The 21179-nt window shown below is 34.1% G+C and overlaps 1 protein-coding gene across 5 annotated transcripts in view; it reads right to left on the bottom strand.

Moving 5' to 3' along the window:
- The window catches only part of Crag (DENN domain-containing protein Crag), a 69839-nt gene extending 48735 nt beyond the window's left edge, over positions 1-21104 (bottom strand). For all 5 annotated transcript variants that reach the window (XM_089642239.1, XM_089642223.1, XM_089642231.1 and 2 more), the window contains exons 1-13: positions 20923-21104; positions 20400-20548; positions 18501-18665; positions 17180-17507; positions 14240-14399; positions 12234-12425; positions 10431-10532; positions 9347-9519; positions 6183-6274; positions 3534-3655; positions 3181-3292; positions 3018-3100; positions 2074-2238 (exon numbers count right to left, since the gene is read on the bottom strand). In XM_089642239.1, the coding sequence (XP_089498365.1) occupies positions 2074-2238; positions 3018-3100; positions 3181-3292; positions 3534-3655; positions 6183-6274; positions 9347-9519; positions 10431-10532; positions 12234-12425; positions 14240-14399; positions 17180-17507; positions 18501-18665; positions 20400-20535 (1830 nt within the window). In that variant the 5' untranslated portion in view covers positions 20536-20548; positions 20923-21104. The remainder of the gene's footprint in view (positions 1-2073; positions 2239-3017; positions 3101-3180; positions 3293-3533; positions 3656-6182; positions 6275-9346; positions 9520-10430; positions 10533-12233; positions 12426-14239; positions 14400-17179; positions 17508-18500; positions 18666-20399; positions 20549-20922) is intronic.
- Positions 21105-21179: the final 75 nt, after the last annotated feature.

Raw genomic sequence — 21179 nt, forward strand, 5'->3', positions numbered from 1 at the left:
AACGACATAGACCTTATAAAAAAATGGTTAGATGATAATCTCCTTACCCTTAATTCTGGAAAAACAAAATTTTTAACCTTCAATCTGTCAGCTGCAACCCAACCTACCAACAACCAGAAGATAATAATTCACTCCTGTCTGAGAACTTGCTCTTCCTGTAATTGCCCATTTCTGGAACAATTCACCCACATAAAATACCTGGGGGTCATCATTGATCAACATCTTTGCTAGGATCAGCACTTGACCAGTCTAACCCCACGCATCCGAAAGCTCTCTTATGCTTTTCGAAATCTAAGAAATATCCTTACTACCTCAATTCTTAAAACTGTATACTACGCTCTCTGCCAATCCCTACTAGCTTACGGCATTATCTTCATGCTTTGACTTATTATTATCTCCCATTCTTACTTTTATATTATTATTGTCATTGTTATTGTCTTCGCTCCTCATTTATATATGCTCTCCTTTCACTGTCATCTCTGTTTATAAAACTTATTCGTGTAATTAATATGTTGTTAATGGACTATTTGTCCGTAAATAAATAAATAAATAAATAAATTATAATCTGGGGTGGCTGTGCACAATCTACCATCGAACATCTACTAAAAGCCCAAAAAATGGTAATACATGTCATTAACAAGCGACCGACAAGATACCCCTCCACCCGACTCCTCATAGAGTATAAGGTTTTAAACATACGACAACTCCATTTAAAATTTTCGCTAATACATTTCCTGTTAAAATATAAAAACAAAACTCTCTTACAACACAACTACACCACCAGAACAATAACCAACGGTCACTACAAAGTACCTTCACTACATACCACGTCAGCTCAAAGACAATTTTTCTTCCTAGCTCCCAAAATCTTTAACCTAAAAACTGTGAATCAACCCCATTCTTTTAAAAAACAAATTACGAAATGGATCCTTACACACGGAATACGTTACAACTACAATACCCATTCATTCTACATTCTATCAATTTAATCACCTTTCAGACAAAACATAATATATCCCATAGACATATGAATATTAGTAGACCTGCCCTAAGTGATTAAAAGCGTATTATCCCCACTCCCCATACCGGTTCCATTGGAGCCGGCTGTGCTCGCGTATGGCCTCAAGTGAAATTTGAAAACGTGACGTCATCATTCTTGTGCGAACTATGGTCGAGGCATCATCGGTTCATTTTACGAAATAACACGGCAAAATGTTGACTTGTACTATGAAAACTTGTAAAAATAGATGTGAAAAAGAGAATAAACCCAATTGTCGTATTACATTCCATATACCTATAAGCATTATTTTACTTTATTTTAAGCATATTCACATCGTATAATATAGATCAGTTTTAGAAACATATACTATCACATCGAGAAACGTCTGGACGCGAAACACAAAGCTGGTTGGTTGCTGGGAAGTAAATTATGAACATTTATAAAAGTGTCTTAACTAAATACTTAAACGAAATATTCGACTCTGAAAATGGAACCAAATTTTTTTGCCGAATTTGGACTTCGCAAATTTGTTCATAACGTGGCGAGTAATTTGCGCTCCCATGTAAAAACGTCTATTCATTCAAAAGCAGATTTTACTTTTAAGAACTAAATGGTGATATTATAATGCGAGATGCCTATTTACTGTCAGATTGATTTATTGACGAATCACAGTCAGCCTTACGCCCTTCGTTCTTCAACAGCTGATTTTACCCCTCGCCATTATCTTCTCGTCTATTAATTCCTATGTCTGTGATATATCCTTATTCCCTAACTTAACGGTATAGTATGTACATAATTAATTAGTGTGATCTATATACTAATAATTTCTCAAATTTTTCATCTTCTCATAATTCTCTAACTTCTCCATCCTCTTCTTGCAACCCAAACTAGCTTCATCATTTTTCTTTTTTATATTACATTAATGTATAGATTCTATGTCCGCAAACTGTAAAATTCACCCGCCATAACGCAGGGTCATCCCTAGCATGGAGGGTGAAATATCACAAAAAACCACACATACTCTCTAAATCATGTATCAATAAAATAAAATAATTCAAGAAGAATTAAGATACCTTATCCCGGGATCGCAGGAAAGCTGTCAGTTGAAAGAGAGCCTGCGGGTCTGTAGTGCCAATCGTGGGGGCTTTGGTTATTGGCAGTAAGAATGTGCGATATCCTTTCAATGTTGAAGCCATGAAACGCAGAAAAGCACCTTGAATTTCCAATTCCAATGCCAACTGTAAAACAATTAACAAATATTTAAATCCAGAGAAAGTTTTAATCAGTAAATATATACATATATAGTTGTTTTGGTAAAATTCAATTACTCCGCTGGACGCTTAATATGCAAAAATTTATAAAACAACACCTGGTTTCAACTTAATTACTACTAGAAACAACTATTTACATCAGGGAAGATAGAAAAACATGCACAAAATAGGTTATTAGGTTCTTAGTTTGGATTATTTTAATTATATTATAGACATGAACCTAACAAGCCCTGGCCAGAGGTTTAGTGTGATTTTGAATGAATTATTTATATGACAAACTTTTGAAATGAATTGTATGTAAAGTGGTATAAAATTAACCATTTTAATTTTATTTTTAAATTTTTTATGCAATTATAACGGTTTATTAATTTTTTGGGGGAAAGCGACATTTCAATAAAAAATTTGAGTAAGTATAGTCAGATTTCATAAGACTTCCGTCTCATCCCGCGGCTTAACATTGTTCTCGAATAGCTCCGTCTGGGGCCTTTTAGGTTCACGATTATAGCGTATTTCTTCCTTCAAACTTAACTTACGACACAGGTCAGATTGGTCGAAACTGTCAATACACGTGAAATTTCAAACTATGGTTGAAAAAAAAAGAGCATCTTTTACAATCTCCCCGAGATAAATAGTCATCTTTCGTAGTAATTAAGTTGAAACCAGGTGTTATTTTATAAATGTTTGCGTAATAAACAGGCGGCGGAGTAATTCAACTTTACCGTTATTTTATGTCTGTATGTGCTTACCTCTTTTCTCCTCTTTTGGAAATCCCTATCTAAGCTCGTGGTAGGTTCTCCGTTATAATGTCCATGTCCACTGTGTACGCTACCTACAAAATGAACAGTACTTAAGTGAGTATGTTTACAATTTAATATATTATTTAATAAGCAATAATTTATCGAAAATTACCTCCCCCAGTTGGTCTAAGTTTATTATACAATGTTTCCAGAGTATTTCTCAACACCCTTGCTTGCCTTTTGGGTAGAATTTTGGCAGATATATGTCGTTGGGCCTCACATACCTGAAAATATTTTTTAAAGTAAATTTCATCTCAGAAATGAAACAATTTGCATATTCACAATAAATCCCCCCCCCCCCCATTACCATAATATGACAGTTCTCTATCTGCATTACATTGTTTTCAAAACATTTCATAAATAGAACATGCTTACAGATTGTAAAATTATTCTATGGCTGCTGGTAAGAACTTTAAGTAGGTACCTACATAAAAAATAAATTTTATTAAAACATTGTATATATACTGTAATATTATTGGTATCCAGATCGATGCAAGAGACGTCGGGTGGAGGATCATAGAGGTCAAAAAATCGAGAGTCAACCCCTATCAAGTAGGGTAACGGAGCGTGTAATACTTCTGCTAGGCCTGTAAGAAAAAAAAAAATAACATATTTACCAGAGGAGCTATTTCACGACTCTGTAATAACATATCCCTTGGGAAATTTTGAGAGATATTGCCCACAGACAACAAACAGCCGTAGTCTTTTTGGGAGATATATATCCCAGCTTGATATGGTCTGATAAAATTATGCTACCTCATTTTGTATTACGGTGAGAAATATAATTTAAACAGAGAGAATACCGCCCTTGCAGTTTGCATTCAAAATTTTACCATAAAAACGATTCAAAAAATTAAAAATAATTCTAAAAAACAACATTTAGCATTTGAAAAATATTTATATTTGCCAACGTTTGCCAAACTATAAATAAAAATGTAAATGTTTGTTTGTTCAAAATCTTAAATCTCCAAAAATTCTTCAACGATTGCTTTCAAATTTTGATACAACTTTAAATACGCGTGTGTTTTTATATACCTATATTATATAGATGTCACCTGTAACAGGTAAAAAAAAAAAATGCTTTTTTTGAAAAATGTAGCCATCTGTTGGACAAACATGCTTTTTTGAAAAATAGTGCCATCTGTTGGACGTAAAAGCAACACGCGCTATTGTTTCTCTATCTGCACAGACAGACTGAGCCATGGCAACACGTGGCGGGTTACAACTAGTTTTTTAATAAATATTTTTATATTAAACAAAAAAAGTGAAATGACAATAACTTTTATAATACCTTTGTCTAATCAATATGTTTTTTAGTTTCATGTAAAGTGGTAATTACAGTTTACCCAATAAAAACCATTGGTAAGCGATTTTAAAAACTTTATCTTTGTTTGCGTTCAAAATTTAAATATTTTTAATTGCTTATGTCGATTTGTAATACTAAAATCTGAAAGAGTTCTTTGTCCGCTTTCAAGAAGAGAATTTTTATTTTGAAATACTTTAAAAAACAGCGCATTTATCTGAAATCGAATGTAATGTGAAAATATTTTCTGCGCAATCTGCTTTCTGACAATTCTTATATGAGACATTTATTGCAAAATGTCAGAGGCTTTATGACTTATGTCTGTAATAAATTGTTGAGTAAGATTTTTGAAAAATTTAAAGAGATAAACGATACAAATATCGATATGTTAAAAATGGTGATAAAATCAAACCAGCAAATTACAGACCTATAAGTTTGACTAATATCATTTGCAAAACTACGGAAAGAATAATAGTGAATGAGATACGCTCGTTCTTGATCAAACTTGACATAATCTCAAACAAACAACATGGATTTGTACCAAAAAGATCCACAATTACCAACCTAATTCTAAACATAGATTACTGAGCAAACGAGTGGGACAGACGGATTCCTACTGACATAATATATCTTGACTTTGAGAAAGCCTTCGATACTGCTCCAACCAACAGACCGTTGGCTAAACTTAAATTTCTAGGCACAAGAGGATGACTTCTCGAATGTATCAAATCCTTCTCACTGAGAGAAAATTACAAGTTCGAATTGGCAACCAGCTGTCAACTAAGCAAAATGTGACCAGTGGTGTCCCTCAAGGTTCAGTTCTGGGTCCAGTTCTGTTTATTTTGTACATCACAGATCTGCATACCATAATAAAAACGGGTTCTAGCTGTTTGGGAGATGATACAAAATTCTTTGCCAACACACATACATATCACAACCAACTGCAAAATGACTTAAATGAAGTATATCAATGGACAAAGGATTGGATTCTAAATCTCAATGTTGAAGTGAAATGACACTAAACTGCGCTATATAAATGCCATGTTGGAGAAACTAACCCGGAGCTTGCATACAAGCTTAATGGAACACCTCTAAAAGCAGTGACGTTACAACAAGACCTATGAGTTACCATATCACAAGACTTGAAATGGGAACCGCATATCGCTGGAATTGTCAAAAGAGCAAATTAAAAATAATCAGGAAAGCCTAGCAAGAAAGACTTAACACCGTACATGTTAAAAATATACAAAACATATGTGCAACCTATACATACTGGAATATGCTTTCCAAATATGGGGTCCACATTTTACGAAAGATATAGACATAATATAGTACAGAGACGATTTACAAAAATATCAAGAGCTTTCAAGGACCGGCAATATGAAGATAGACTCAAGGAACTAAGATTACCAATGTTAGAAGAAGAGAAGGGAATGACTTGATTGAGACAAAATTGTACATTATGTTGTCTTGGCATCCAAGAATTCTTCACCACCAACAAAAATATAAATCTCCGTGGACGCTCAAAAAAAATTAATAAAACACCTCTTGCATCCAATTTTAGGTAACACTTCCTTGCAAAGAGAGTATTGGATGCATAGAACCAACTTCCACAACATGGCATTGATTCTACTAATATAAACTAATTTAAAGCCGGATTGGATTTTTATTTGGAGAAGAAAAGATTAACTTATTTTAAATTTAAAACAATGCAATTACTGTAAAACTTATTGAGAAATCTTATATGAGCACATCAGCAGAATGCTGCCTGCTCATTAAATAATAATAATAATAAAATAAAGATAGCATACCCAAAGGACACAGTGGAATATAGGGGCACTGCCACTTGAAGGGGAACAGGAGGCTCGAAACGGCTTCGGAGACGGCAGTCAAAGTATCGGGTCTGAGAAAGAAAAACAAATATTAAGCATTGAGAACGGGTTACTTTCATGTTTGTGATTATGATGATGTTATTTCAATAAACGCCCGGATTGCCGGCAATTAAAAAAAAATATAATAATAATATTTATATGGTGATTTGCTTACATAATATTACGCATATATGATATTATCATTGTTGATTATAATAATTTCTAGGTATCACAAAGAAAAAATTCTACAAACTATAAAATTTCATTTAAAAACAATTCATGCAGATGAATCACCAAAGTGTAAACAAACTTTAACCTCTCAGACATAGAATTTTATTTATTATGTGTCCCTTTGAGAACTGTCAAAATGTGATAATTTTTGTGTTATTTACGAGTTTTACTAAAATCTTCATAACTCACGTTTTGGGAAACGTAGCCTCATTTTAAAAAATGTTTTCTTTTTGATTGGTTTTGATGAAATAATCATACAATAATAGTATGTTAAAAGTGAATATCTTTCAAATTCACGCGAAAGTGTTTGAAAAGTGTGAGTTTTCGTATTGAATTTGCAGTGTTTGGTTTATATTTATGTGAATATCGTGAAAGTATATATGTATTACATATTAATCATTATTCAAGAAAAACATGGGGCTCGTTCAACAAATTTAAGTAATTATTTTTAATTTTTATGAATGATGACGAAATTCGAAATCTGGGGTCATTTGGCGAGTGATGGGGCGGATCATTATCGTCATTCGAAACTCGAAAATCGGTCACAATCTGAAAATGTATTGATATAAATTTTTATTTTTTAACATTGTACTTTAATATTTATTTCTACAGACTTAAAAAAAATATATGATTAACAAAAAATAAATCTAGTATAAAATTGAACAATCTTCAGTTTTTCAGTTTTATCATCACTATGGCACTAAGCCCTTTATTGCTTCAGAGAGCAAGGCACTATGGTCATCAATATATATGTATATATATTATAAAAGTAAGTGTACAATGTGCGTGCCGCTAAAACTCCAAAACGAGTCCCAGTACGATCAAGGAAATTATATGGTGTGGTAGCCCTCTATCTTGCATCCATGAAGAAGGTTCCCGTTTTTACCTGAACGGTGTGTTTTTATAAGGGGTGGAAGTTTCGCCCTCTCGATAATTCTAGAACAGTCCAGAACATTCGAGAGTATTCGAGAGCATTCCACAACATCCCAGAACATTCTGGAATGTTGTGGAATGTTCGGGAATAGTCTGGAATGTCCCAGATCATAATTAACTAAAAACGGGATTACAGGTCGTTTCCTGATAAACTTTTAGTAAATTCATAATCGTGACAATACTTGGTATCTCTAAATAGTATAAAACAAAGTCACTATCCGCATTTGTTTGTGCGCTTAGTTCTTCTAAAGTATGCAACAAAGTTTGATAGGGTTTTCACTATCATTTAGAGAATTTCTTCTGGAAGATTTATATACATAATACATATTTAAAGTACATAATAAAGGAAACTAGGTACACTACAAGAGACTTTCTCTAAAATGATTTTGTTTGATTTTATACTTAGTTTAACATGTCTACACTAAATATTTTTTTATATACATATAGTCATTTGATAATTTGGCGTAAAAAAAAGTTTTCTTTGAATGTTTAAGTGTATTTTTAAAATACTGTCAATCTTCTTTTTTTTCAATAAACTTAGACCCTTTTAAGTTTCCGGATTTCAATTTAAAGGTTATTTCTCTGGAGAACCAGTTATATCTGTGTTGAAATCTTTGTTTTTATCCCAGAATTGAAGAAACTTGCCGGTTCTTAACCCATTGGCCTCCGAATTGTTTGACTAAAAAATGGTCCTTCACATCCGAATTAATTTTGTACCAAAAGTTTTAAGTGCAGTGGTGTACTAAATCTTACATAACTTTTAAACTAAACATGCGAACGAAACAATCTTTTTTAATTTACTTGTGCATTGAATCAAGGTATGTAAAAAATATTTGCATTGTTTAAAAAAAAAATAATATGATTAAACGAGGATATGAAATTTTTTTTTTTTCAAAAACCATTATTTTTTCTTCATTTTTTTATAATTGGATTAAGAAAAGTTGTACATTGATCATACTTATTACCATAATAGATATTTTTTGCCATTTGGGCACTTGTTAGCCGCCCACCATGCGTTTTACGAACAAGCTTGTCAATTCCCGAACCACACGCCATTTTGAAATAATTCAATGAAGCTGAAATATAACAAAATTTCAATCGTAAATATCAGGAAAAAATTGTACCAACGGAGTCCTGCCAAATACTACGAAATAAATGCTTAATTATCTACAGAGCGATTGGCATTTAAAATTTTAAACACAGATGTCAATAATGTATCCATTTTTGGTTTTTAAGCCGACAGACATCAGACCCTCAGTCGTTTGATTTTAAGACACATCGCCGTACACACGACGGGACGGCGTCGTTTGAGGCCAATGGGTTAAGGATTAATTTATTATATTTGTAAAATATTTTCTGGTTACTGGAAATGATTCCTTTATTAATTTCATTGTTTTTACATCCGAGCTAGTTTCAATTTCATTTGTTCTAGAATTATTTTTAATTTGTCTTCTGTAATTTCTTGAAGCATCAGCTCAACGTTTGTTTTTTTGACACAATGCATGTATTTTAATGGAACTTCATGGATCGCTCGTGGTACATCCGCGTACGGGGATAAGCGCCAATGGCTCACATATGACAGCTACGTAGGTTAAGGTTATGATGGAAATATTCCAATATATTATTTATTGTAGTCAAAAATTTTCATCATTTTTAAAAAGAAATGCAAACACTCCTGGATTACGAATAACCTGAAAATATTTTAAAATCTACTACCATGAAAGTAAGCGGAAAATGTTGTTTGTGTCGAGATGGAGGAATTAGCCAGCCCAGGAACTGAATCCATAGTGCCTGGGTGGGAACCCGATACCATGCCAACTTGGTCAAATGATTCTGTATACTTTACTTTGCCCTTTTGATGACTTAATTATTAATTTGCAAGTGTGAATGTGTTGTTGTACGTTGTGGGGAGTTATTGGCTTCGAGCAGTTGTGACTCACCTCAGCGAGTGGATGAGAATCTTCTGCTCGGTGAGCGCCAGCATCAGCACCAGCAGGCAGTTGTCAGTGCCGAGGTTGAGCAGCAGCTGGCGGAAGCCCGCGCCGCTGCGCACCAGGGGCTGGTCCTCGCGGCGCGTCAGCACCACGCGGTCGCTCATGTTGCTTGCTGAGAGCTGCAATACAGTGAAACTCACTTATAAGCTTCCCCTCATAAGAAGTTTTCATGCTTTAACAGTTACATTTTTCTACATAAGAAGTTTTTTTCCAGTCCCTTTTAAAACATTGTAGTCGGGCAGTTAAAACAATAGACTCTAGCCTATAGCGGGTGTTTTTCGCGATTAGCGCAAAAATATATCGCTTTCTTAAAATTGACACAATTTCTAAACCAAATAATATTTTCGATTGAAATTTTCAAAGAAATCATATATGACATTTGATCATCAAAAATAAATTATAATTGCTTTGATTACATCATAATTTCACAATTAGTTCAATACGTGAAATGACTCAAACTAAACTGGAGATTGAGATCGCATAAAAGCTCTAGATTTGTGGCGACGCCTTTACAAGCGGCACACTAGCCAATCCGGACAAGGCATCTCAAATAACGTGGACAGACTGTCGCCTAGGTAGGTCAGGTAGCAAATTACCCTTCGAGGCGTTTTATTTCACGCTGATAACAAACCCGTATAATGCCGTGTCCCGCAGTTGACCGACAGTCCGCGAAAAACGGAAAATGCCGTGTCCCGACGACAATGTGTTAAGAGAGTTTCACCGTTGACCGTTGGTCTTTTTCTATTAGGGATTAGATCAGTACTCTCATTCCTTTGTATTTATTTTAATATAATAGATAAAGTGATGATTGTGAATGAACTGGAATGTACACAAAGTTACAAGGTTTAATTTAATATAAATGTAGACCAGATAAACAGTCAGGTTCTACCCCACCTTCCCCTCAACAATCTCTTTAGCTTCACAACATCAAAATTGTGGATGCCATAGTCCTTCTGGCTCCGGTTCGGGGCTTGAGAGCAGTCAGGGCTCCAGTGTGATATTCATATTTAAAAAAAAACTTTAAACTTACCTGAATTAGAATCCTTGGTTCAGGAAACGGTACTTCTTCCAGCAAATGAGTGATATACCGCTCTACCGGAACTGACAATGCTTCTTTAGAACACGACATATCCTGAAATAAAAATACTCAAAAATAAAGAAAAAAAAATTCCACAAGCGTGCTATATAATGAACCATCAAATGATTTACATTCAGTGAGGCACATTTAAAAATTATTATTTTTAATGATAAACTAATGTCTGTAAGACAAGGTTTTTTATGCATAGCACAAAGGATAACAAAATTATTTGCCTGAAATACCCATACAATTTGTAAATACGTCCAGAGTAAAAATAATTGCCGCCGACGGGAATTGAGCCCGCATCCTTCTGATTGCCGATTCTCGAGAGTAGGTACCTGGCTGGGAGATATTTTCAATTTGCATGGTTATTTCAGGCGAGTAATTATTGCTTATAATAATTTGTTAACATTAAAAAAAAATACTGACACATGTTATGTATAATGAAATCCACTAATAAAGTTCCCACATAAGAAGTTTTATTTTGTCGGTCCCTTAACCCATTGGCCTCCGAATTGTTTTGTACCGAAGTTTTAAATCTGCAGTGGTGTACTAAATCTTACATAACTTTTAAACTAAACATGCAAACGAAACAATTTTTTTAAATTTACTCGTTCATTGAATTAAGGTATGCAAAAAATATATGCAGTTTTTTAAAAAATAATAATAATATGATTAAACGAGGATATAAAAATATTTTTTTTATAAAAACCATTTTTTTTTATAATTGGATTAAGAAAAGTTTTACATTAATCATACTTATGACCATAATATATTTTATTTCAATTTGGGCTGATGTTAGCCGCCCACCACGCATTTTACGAACAAGCTTGTCAATTCCCGAACCACACGCTATTTAAAAAAAATTCAATGACGCTGAAATATAACAAAATTTCAATCGTAAATATCAGGAAAAAACTGTACCAACGGAGTCCTGCCAATTACTACGAAATGAATGCTTAATTATCTACAGAGCGATTGGCATTTTAAATTTTAAACACAGATGTCAATAATGTATCCCTTTTTCGTTTTTAAGCCGACGACACCAGACCCGCCGGGACGGCGTCGTTTGAGGCCAATGGGTTAAAAACTGAATGAAAAATGGCCAAATAATCCTCCATATACAGGTTTTCCAATAAGAGGTGTTATTTTGATATTCAATCGTAAAAGATCAATGGTTTCGTTGCTTGTGTGGCACGTAGCGCCGTCTTGTTGAAAGTAAACGTTGTCCAAATCAATACCATCCAATTCCGGCCATAAAAAATCATTAATCATCTCTCGATAGCGCAATCCATTCACCGTAACTGTTGCTCCAGCCTCATTTTCGAAAAAGTAAGGTTCAATGACTCCGCCGGACCATAAACCGCACCAAACAGTCACACGTTGAGGATAGAGAGGCTTTTCAACAATAACTCTTCGGTTTTCGAGCCCTGCGACAATTTTGCTTGTTGACGAAGCCACCGAGGTGGAAATGGGCCTCATCACTCAAAATGATTTGAATTTGATTCACTCAAGTGAATTTTAATAATTTCAATGCGTTGTTGAAGCGTGTATCGTTCCATTTTTATTAATGGCGTAGTTTCTACTTGTCAAATGTCAAAAAATGACAGCTTCAAAAGTAACATCTACCGAAATAGTGGGCTATTCAAAATAACACCTCTTATTGGAAAACCCTGTATATAAGGTTTTCCCACATAAGTTTCACTGTTTATGAAATTTGAGGGTAATAAGAGAGTATTTCAAGTGATTTCTTACCAGGATATACAGCAGCCACCTCTCAAACGTGTCACTGAAGGGCCAATGAGATAGTAGGCAAATACTCTTGTTGACGTGTATCGAATACTCGGCCTGAGAAATGCCTTTCCTCCAATTCAAACTCTCCATCTGAGCATCGGTCAGACAATTGTGGTCGTAGTTTTCATAGAACGTCACTGCAGATCCATAAACCTACAGATAAATTCACAGTCAATTAGTACTTAGAGAAATAAAATAACCTAAATTACAGTAAAGCTTCTGTTTTACATTTCCCATTCTACTATACATTCTCATACAAATATTTTCAAATTTACGATTTCAAAAAACTTCTGCCCCTGGTTTTACGTCAGTTAACTAACTTACAATAGAGAAATAAAATAACCTAAATTACAGTAAAGCTTCTGTTTTACATTTCCCATTCTACTATACATTCTCATACAAATATTTTCAAATTTACGATTTCAAAAAACTTCTGCCCCTGGTTTTACGTCAGTTAACTAACTTACTAACAATCACGCCATTCCCCGCAGAGGTAGGCAGAGAGGACAGATCCCCAAACAACTCAGTCTTGGCACACGCTCCTTGCTTCATTCACATTTCATACATCATCTCAAACATAATCTTCTCATCTTATAAGTATTTGGTTCACTTGATCGTGCCATGTCATCCTCAGGCGTCCCCGACTTCTCCAACCATTCACATATGCGTCATGTATTCTAATTACACTCTTTTCTTCGTTAATTCACTCTACATGCCCAAACCATTCAAGCGTCACTTTCTTAATCTTACTCATTACGCTTACGCATTACGGGCAAAAAAAGCTTCCTATACTATGGTACTAAACTCTACAACAAAATCCCACCCTCATTCAAAACTCACAACAATAGTTTAACATTTAAATCTCAAATAAAAAGCTGGATACAAAACATTGGGAGAAATAAAACACTTCATCATTATTACTAGCTGACGTGTACCCGGTGTTGCTCGACTTTTCTCTGTCTATAAATATAATGTGCATTTATATATACAGGATGTATCGGCACGTACCCGACAAACTTTAACCAGCTATTCCTTAGCATATTTGGAGTAAAAAATCTTATGTGCACTTTGCTGTCCGGTAACGTTTTTTTTTAATAAAAAATTTATTATTCATATTTTCACCACATGTCACCACTGTTTTATCCTTTGTCAAAGTTTGAAAACCCATCTGGCAATATTTTATTCGAATTCCGTTGAATAATGTACGTGTGTACCTATATTGGCGCGCTTTTACAATCACAACGAAATGGCACGGCACCATTCGTCTCATTTTTAACGATTATTATTTAGTGTGTGCGAAAGAGCGAAGACGCTTTTCGACATACTTGTTTATAACAGCTGTTTAACACAAAAACAATGCCAATGACAGTGATGGAGTGTGGAAATTTTTAATTTTTTGTTTTCAATTGAAAAAAAAATACTACCGGACAGCAAAATGCCCATAACATTTTTTACTCCAAATGTGCTAAGGAATAGCTGGTTAAAGTTTGTCGGGTTAGTGCCGATACACCCTGTATATATAAACCTTAGGGAAGAAATTCTCTCAATGATAGTGAAAACCCTATCAAAATCTGTTGCGTAGTTTGAAGAATTAAGCGTAGTTTAGAAGAAAAGCGAACAGACAGACGCGGATAGCGACCTTGTTTTACACTATTTAGAAATTACATTTGCAAATCTCCACCTATCTCACACGATCATACATGGTTTTACAGCACATACGCCTCAGGAATCTCTTTTTCACTGCATCAGTCTACTTTCATCCTTCCTCTGCCAGTTACATTAGTTTATGGAAATTATTGCCAAAATCCAAAACTAGACTAAATGGTTAACTATTTTCGATGTGAGATTACTATTTATTTTCTTTTAAGAGTAAATAATACAGAAAAACACCCTTTGAACATAAAAAATATATTTTTCAAGAGCAACCTTCTAAAAGAGATCCACTTTATATATGTAATAGAATTTACCTTGTCCGTCGCATCAGAAACAGTTAGCACAAATGTGGAGAATACTGGTCTAGGTTGTGATGCTTCGTTTGGCCAAATTTCTAAGGTGGCTCCCATGGGCAGACAGAACAGGGGCACCGAAGTGGGGAAACTAAAATTAGTGTAATCTGTGGTTGGATATCTAGAAAGAGATAAAAAAAATAGCAAATTATAATATGTAAACTAGTAGATACGATATATACATATGTAGTATGTAAATAATAGTAAGTGCAGATTTTTCGTGTCAGTTCCTGCGGGGGCTTTGCCCTTTTTGGCACTGCCAATCCGGTTACGGTAGAATCCCGTTAATTCGAACCCCGATAATTCCAAATTTTCGCCAAAAAAAATGTATACAGAATTTTTTTTTGTCCAAAATGGTTTTTTAATTCGAAATTCGAAATTTATTTTAGTGCGCGCACAAAAATTTGTTTGCGTAATTCTAAAATATTCGATTTTTGCGAAAATAAATAATAAAATTTCGTAAATCTGAATCTGAAAGACAGCTGTGGCGGTAAAATGCCGAAAAATGTATTTTTACGTGGTTATACATCGTCCTAATTAGTACATATTATTATTTTGAAAATCTAAATCTTTTCTGTGCCTTTGTAGATCTACAAAAATCATAAGACCCAGTCAACAGGAAAAAGCTAAGGAAGGTGTTTACCAAGTATGGAGTGAAAACGAATCTCACACAGGCAATTGCGTTTCTGTATGAGGGAAGTGTTGCATGTGGTGAACGGTGGTTTTACGGGTTGGTTTGATATCACAAAAGGTGTTAAACAAGGCTGCGTAGTGTCACCATGGTTATTCAATCTATACATGGATAATTGTATGCAAGAATTGAAAGAGGTGGGATTGGGCGCGAATTTGAGTATTCTGACAGTATGTTGCCTGTTGTATGCTGATGATGCGGTGCTGACTGCTAACAGAATGGAAGATCTACGGTCTCTCGTGTCTAGGATGAACGAAGTATGCATGAAAAATGAGTTAATGATGAATGTAAGTAAGTCTAAAGTCACGGTGTTTGAAAGAGATAGTACGAATACAGTATGCAATATAGTTGTGAATGAGGAATACTTGGAGCAGGAGGTGTATTTAGGAACTATGTTTACGAGAGATGGGAAGGCTGACAGAGATATTGAAAGAAGGGTAAATGAAGGTAATTTTATATTATATTTTTGTGCAAACAAAAAATTGTCCAAAGAAGCGAAGCTAGCAGTTCACAATGGAGGGCAGCTACCTACCCTGATGTATGGAAGTGAGGCATGGAACTGGTAGAGAAAGGATGAAAGTAGACTGAATGCTACAGAAATGAGATCCCTGAGGCGTATGTGTGTTAAACCAGGTATGATTGTGTGAGAAATGTGGAGATCCGCAAAGAGTCAAGGAGTAAGCGTAATGAGTAAGATCAAGAAAGGGACACTTAGATGGTTTGGGCATGTAGAGCGAATGAGCGAAGAAAGGAGTGTAAGGAGATCAAGTGAATCAGATGCTCGAGTCGGGCCATGTCAAGAGTCAGAATAATAGAAGAGTATGTATGAGACCATGTATGAATGTGAATGAGGCAAGGGGTGTGTGCCAAGACCGAGTTGTTTGGTGGTCCGTCCTCTCTGCCTACCCCAGCAGCGAAACGGCGTGATGGTTAGTTAGAAAATCTGAATCAATTTAGACTGGAATCCCGTATTATTTTCGAGTATCCGAGTTTGAAGGGTTGCTAAATTTCAATTTACGCGGAGATAAATTGAATTTTTCCATAATTTACTTAGAATATCTGAGTTTAAAGAACCGGCGCGATGGAAATCGGCCGTAAAATTTGATTTACGCGTAAATATATCATATTTTTACGAAATTAAGTCGAATATCCAAATTTAATGGGCCGGCCGCGAAAATTTGATTTATGTGGAAATGTGTGGTATTAAAATTTAAATCTCTTAACCCTATGCCATAAGAGCTAATAAAAAGCTACATAATATGTGCAATAAAAAGATTATAGATAGGAGTATCACAAAGATTATCAATATAAATTATAATATGAAATGTGATTATGCAGAGATAGCTTTTAAAAACACATTTAAATTTTCCCATACTAAACTTAAAGCAGATAGCGGAGAATAAAGGGGTGTGGTAATTTAATTGAAGTGGCATTTTATTATACAAGGGGGCATAAAGAAGGTTTGGGAAATAGTGTAAATATGAATTATCAGACAGCGCCATTATCATTCATGTTCATTTCGTTAAATAATAATACTTGTAAATAATATTGAGACACGCAGGAACTGTGAGTAATTGCATGTTTCACAGATAAACCCTCTGTGTACGTCAATTTACTGGGAAGCTTTAAATAGTCATAGGTGATAAAACTTAACAGCGGATATTTAATTAAATGTTGACAAATAATAAAGGGAATGAATTTTTTAATTTATTTATAGGAAATGTGTAGAGAATCTTTGAATTCTTATGCCCTGTTCACATTGGAAATTAGAAATTACAAGTGCCATGACGACAACGAGGGCTATTGACAAGAATTTAATAAGGTTAGCTGTAATATGACCACGCTCAAGTTATACCCAATTCAAATGGGAATTGTGTTTACCCAACTCAAATGGGAATTATGTTTACCCAATTCAAATGGGAATTGTGTTTACCCAATTCAAATGGGAATTATGTTTGCCCAATTTAAATGGGAATTGTGGATTTGCATGTTAAGTTTAAAGAAATAACTTTATAGCTGTTGTAATGAACATTAAACGTCTATATTGACTAGTTTCGCAGTGTAATTTTTTTTTTTAAATGTATATTGTAATGGTAACTTTCATAACTCAGTGAAATTTTCAATGTAAAGTTGTTATTTATATTATATTATGATCGTCTTCGGCTTGGTTTATAAAATAGTATTTATATAAGAAGAAGTAGTAACATTACCTAAACAATACTTCAGGCTTATAAGACAGCAAGGTGGGCCTATTCATGGACTTCTTGTAGCAGAGGAACACGTCGCTGCCCACCATGCCCTTGTTGAGATTCTTGCTGATGAGGCAGAAGGCGTGCGGCGGGTTCTCGGCCCGGCTGGCGATCACAAGGCAGATGTCCGTCACGACCAGCGCGTTGCACGGCGCAGAGCGGTGGGCGCGCCGGTACGTGATGAACGTCTTGGCGGTGGAGTTGTTGACGTTGGCAACGCGGCCGCCGGTTGAAGTTGTAATCATCTCAGCATCGGCCATGAGGCGCTCTTTGCCTTCGTACATGACGCCTGGAAAATTAACGACCATTGAATTTAATATTACGTACATTAAAAAGCCCATATAAGAAGTATTATTTTTGAAGGAGTTTCACTGTATTTACATAAATTAATATGTGCAGTGAAACACGCTTAAAAAGCATTGTTTTTCTATCCCTTGAAATTTCATATAAAAAATACAAAAAGAATCGATTTTGTCCCACACAAGATGTAGCTAAAACTGTTTTCCGCCTAAGAAGTTTAAATAGTTCAGAGGTGAATCCATCACAAACGAAAACTAGTGGCGAAATATATCTGAAAATGTCAGTTTTTCCAAAAGTCATAAAATTAATCACTTTCTTATTATTGCCTGCATCCCATTTAAGAGGTTTTAGAAGTTAGGTAGTAAAACCATCATAAACTGAAACTAGTGTCACAACGTACGTTATGAAATGATAATTTTTTCAACAATCATAAAATATACAACTCTGTTGAAGCAGATTAGGGGAGTTACGCAGTGGCAGCTCGAGATTTTGTGTTTGCTATGATTGAAAAAATAGAAAAGTATTGATGTTGTTGTAGCCGGAAACGGTAAAATATTTTTAAGTCATTTAACCAATGAAATTTAAAAATGCGTAATACTAACAACAATTATATGTACAATTTAAAAAAATATATTCATTTAAAAAATTGCCAAATTTGGATCCCACATAAGAAGTTTCTCACTTAGTTCAGTCCCTTGGACTTCTTAAGAGAGTATCGCTGTACATTTTATTCAGAATTCCAGAAGTTAGATCTTTTACCCTTATCTAACATCATTTTATGAATGAGTATATTTTCTGTGGCTATTTAGTTGTGTAAAAATAGACATGAAAATTTCATTTTAACAAGCTAACCTTTTGAGTTGTGTTTAATAGTAAACTACAGATTATACTGGTTGGTATTAGTAAATAAATTAATATGAAAATGGTCCAATTATTTGAATGCTCATCACACAATCTAAAGTAAGACATATAAATTTATTACCAATGTCAACGAGTGGCGGGCGATCCCTTCCACGACGAAAGCAGATGAAACATTCAGCAGAACGGAGAGAGCCATGATTCAAGTTGGCAGGTAGACCTGTAGGAGTCGTCTCCAGGAGCTCGTATCCATCTGGAACTTCTTCTCCCAGACCAGGGAAAAGTATTCCTACAAAAAAAAGAGTTAGGAATGGTTAAGTCAACCACCAAAGGAGTGTTGGGAACCCTAAGCTTAACTGCAGCTTTAGACCTAAGGAACTGGAGGGAAACAGCGAGGGATCAGCGCAGGAGCGGTGTTTCCTAGAGGCGGCCAAGACTCTCCGAGAGCCGCAGCACAGATGATTTACATATGTACCACTTAAACTCGCAGATTTGGGTTCAATGTCTTTGATCAGGGCAGACTGGGATTGCACTAACCTCCTGGTCCTGCTAGATTAAAAACTTAAATAAATAAATAGGATTCATAAAACAAGGCAAAAACCAAAAATACATTTGAATTTATTGCACAAATTGGAAACTTCCTCAAAAAGAAGTTTGCCATTTTAAAGACCTTTATTTAATTTTATACAGCAAACAAGATTTATGGATCTGAATTAATAATGATTAGATTATTTGTATGGCGCCGTTTTCGTGAGAAAATCACCTCAAGGACGAAATAGAGAATTAGAATAAATAATATATAATTTTTCGAAGAAAACTTCTTCTAACTGCTTTTCACTTTGTGATGGCATTATTTATTTTTTATTAAAACACAAATAACATTGTTTACATCACTTTATTTCGATACAAAATCTCAACATGTTTCATGAACCAAGTTCACTTCATCAGGAGCACAAGTATACTAAAGTTATAATTAAAATTAGATCTAGAAAGAAGAGGTAGAAGGAGCGGGGAGGGGTAAGAGTGGGGGAGGGTTATTCAAAGTAGGAATTAAAATCTGAATATGAAAGCAGATATTATTAATAAACAAAAAAATTTTATAAACCCCATTTTAAATATTTTCCCAATTACCCGGTCTTTCCCGTCTAATGACATTTTAATTCCTACTTTGAATAACCCTCCCCCACTCTTACCCCTCCCCGCTCCTTCTACCTCTTCTTTCTAGACCTAATTTTAATTATAACTTTAGTATACTTGTGCTCCTGATGAAGTGAACTTGGTTCATGAAACATGTTGAGATTTTGTATCGAAATAAAGTGATGTAAACAATGTTATTTGTGTTTTAATAAAAATAAATAATATATATTTATATGTATTTGTAAATTCCACACGCTTTCGCCTTGTTTGACTTTTTTTCCGTTTCCTTTTAATGGTATTTTTTGTGAGATATGGATTAAAGATTCTCACAGTCATGTATGTAATATACTAAAATAAGTATTTTTTTCTGTCAATAATATTCTTCGAAAAAAAAAATGATTATATTAAAATTTGTACTCTCTTACAAATACAAATGAAGCCAATACACTATAAATAGATACTACATAATCATATGTGATTGAGACATAATAACTAGGTGTCAAATAACATATTATTGAATATAATAATATAATGTAAATAATTATTCATTAATGATTCAATTTGTATTGATTGATACATAATAGGAATGATTTGTCACCTTGGTTAGTTAGTAATCAATATATAGTGAAAAATTAAGTTAGGAATGGTGGTTAATTGATATGCTCAGACAGGTATCACTTACTGTCTGACCTTGATCATGGGATAATGGGACAAGCATAGATAGATTGAATTACAATTGTATGTAAATAAACATTACAAATAATAATGAAAACTCAACATGAAAAAAAAAAACAAAATTAAAATCAGGATGAATTTTATTAAAGTTGTGCAGGTTCACCTTTTTAAAAAGTTTTGGGGGGAAATAGAAATAATAGTTTTTAAATACCTAGATCAGTTATGGGCGCCTTTGAATCATTGCTTTTCAAATGTCCGGAATCGCTAAATATTGATTCTTCTAGTAACTCTGGATGTTCAGGCAATCCTGCCACCACAAAGTAATCTGCTACTCGTCTGTCTTCCATCTTTTTAACTTAACTGAAATTTTTTAGTAAAAACTGTTAGTTTTGAGTTGTTGTAGATTTGAAAGTGCCAAGGTGATAATAAAAATATAACCTTACTTCACAAAATAAAAAAAAGTTTATTCATTGGTATCTCAGCGAAATGAGAACTAAAAGCGTTACTGTTCAAAATAAGTGGAACTGATTAGAATAAAAATTCATTAGAAAAGATAACTGGGAAGTGTTCATGGATATAAACTATGTGTTCATTTAAATTGTTATGTATCTTGTTATTGTGATCAAGTTTGAAATGCATCAACAAGAATAATAATAGCTGTGTTATTACTGATTTTAATTTGAGCCATACATTCTATACATAGTGCAAAAGATTTAATTTGATTAAATACTAACAAATTATTAAAAGTAAGGACACTCATAACAGTTGAAGGTATTAGAAATACCCTAAAAATATATTTAAATTCGCGTTTAGCTTTGAATTTGGAATCGCAACTAAAACGTTGTGATTATTAATAATATTATTAATTAATTAGTTATTTTGCCACTCGCGTACAAGAAAAGAATAAAATGACAACTTTTACGTCAGCCATGATGTGATAAATATTTTCGGTCTGCTGTAAATGCACTCTCTGTATTACCGACGTAGCTAA

Source organism: Hesperophylax consimilis, chromosome 2 (assembly GCF_061612785.1).
Source record: "Hesperophylax consimilis isolate HC1 chromosome 2, BYU_Hcon_1.0, whole genome shotgun sequence".
Classification (NCBI taxonomy): Eukaryota; Metazoa; Arthropoda; class Insecta; order Trichoptera; family Limnephilidae; genus Hesperophylax; species Hesperophylax consimilis.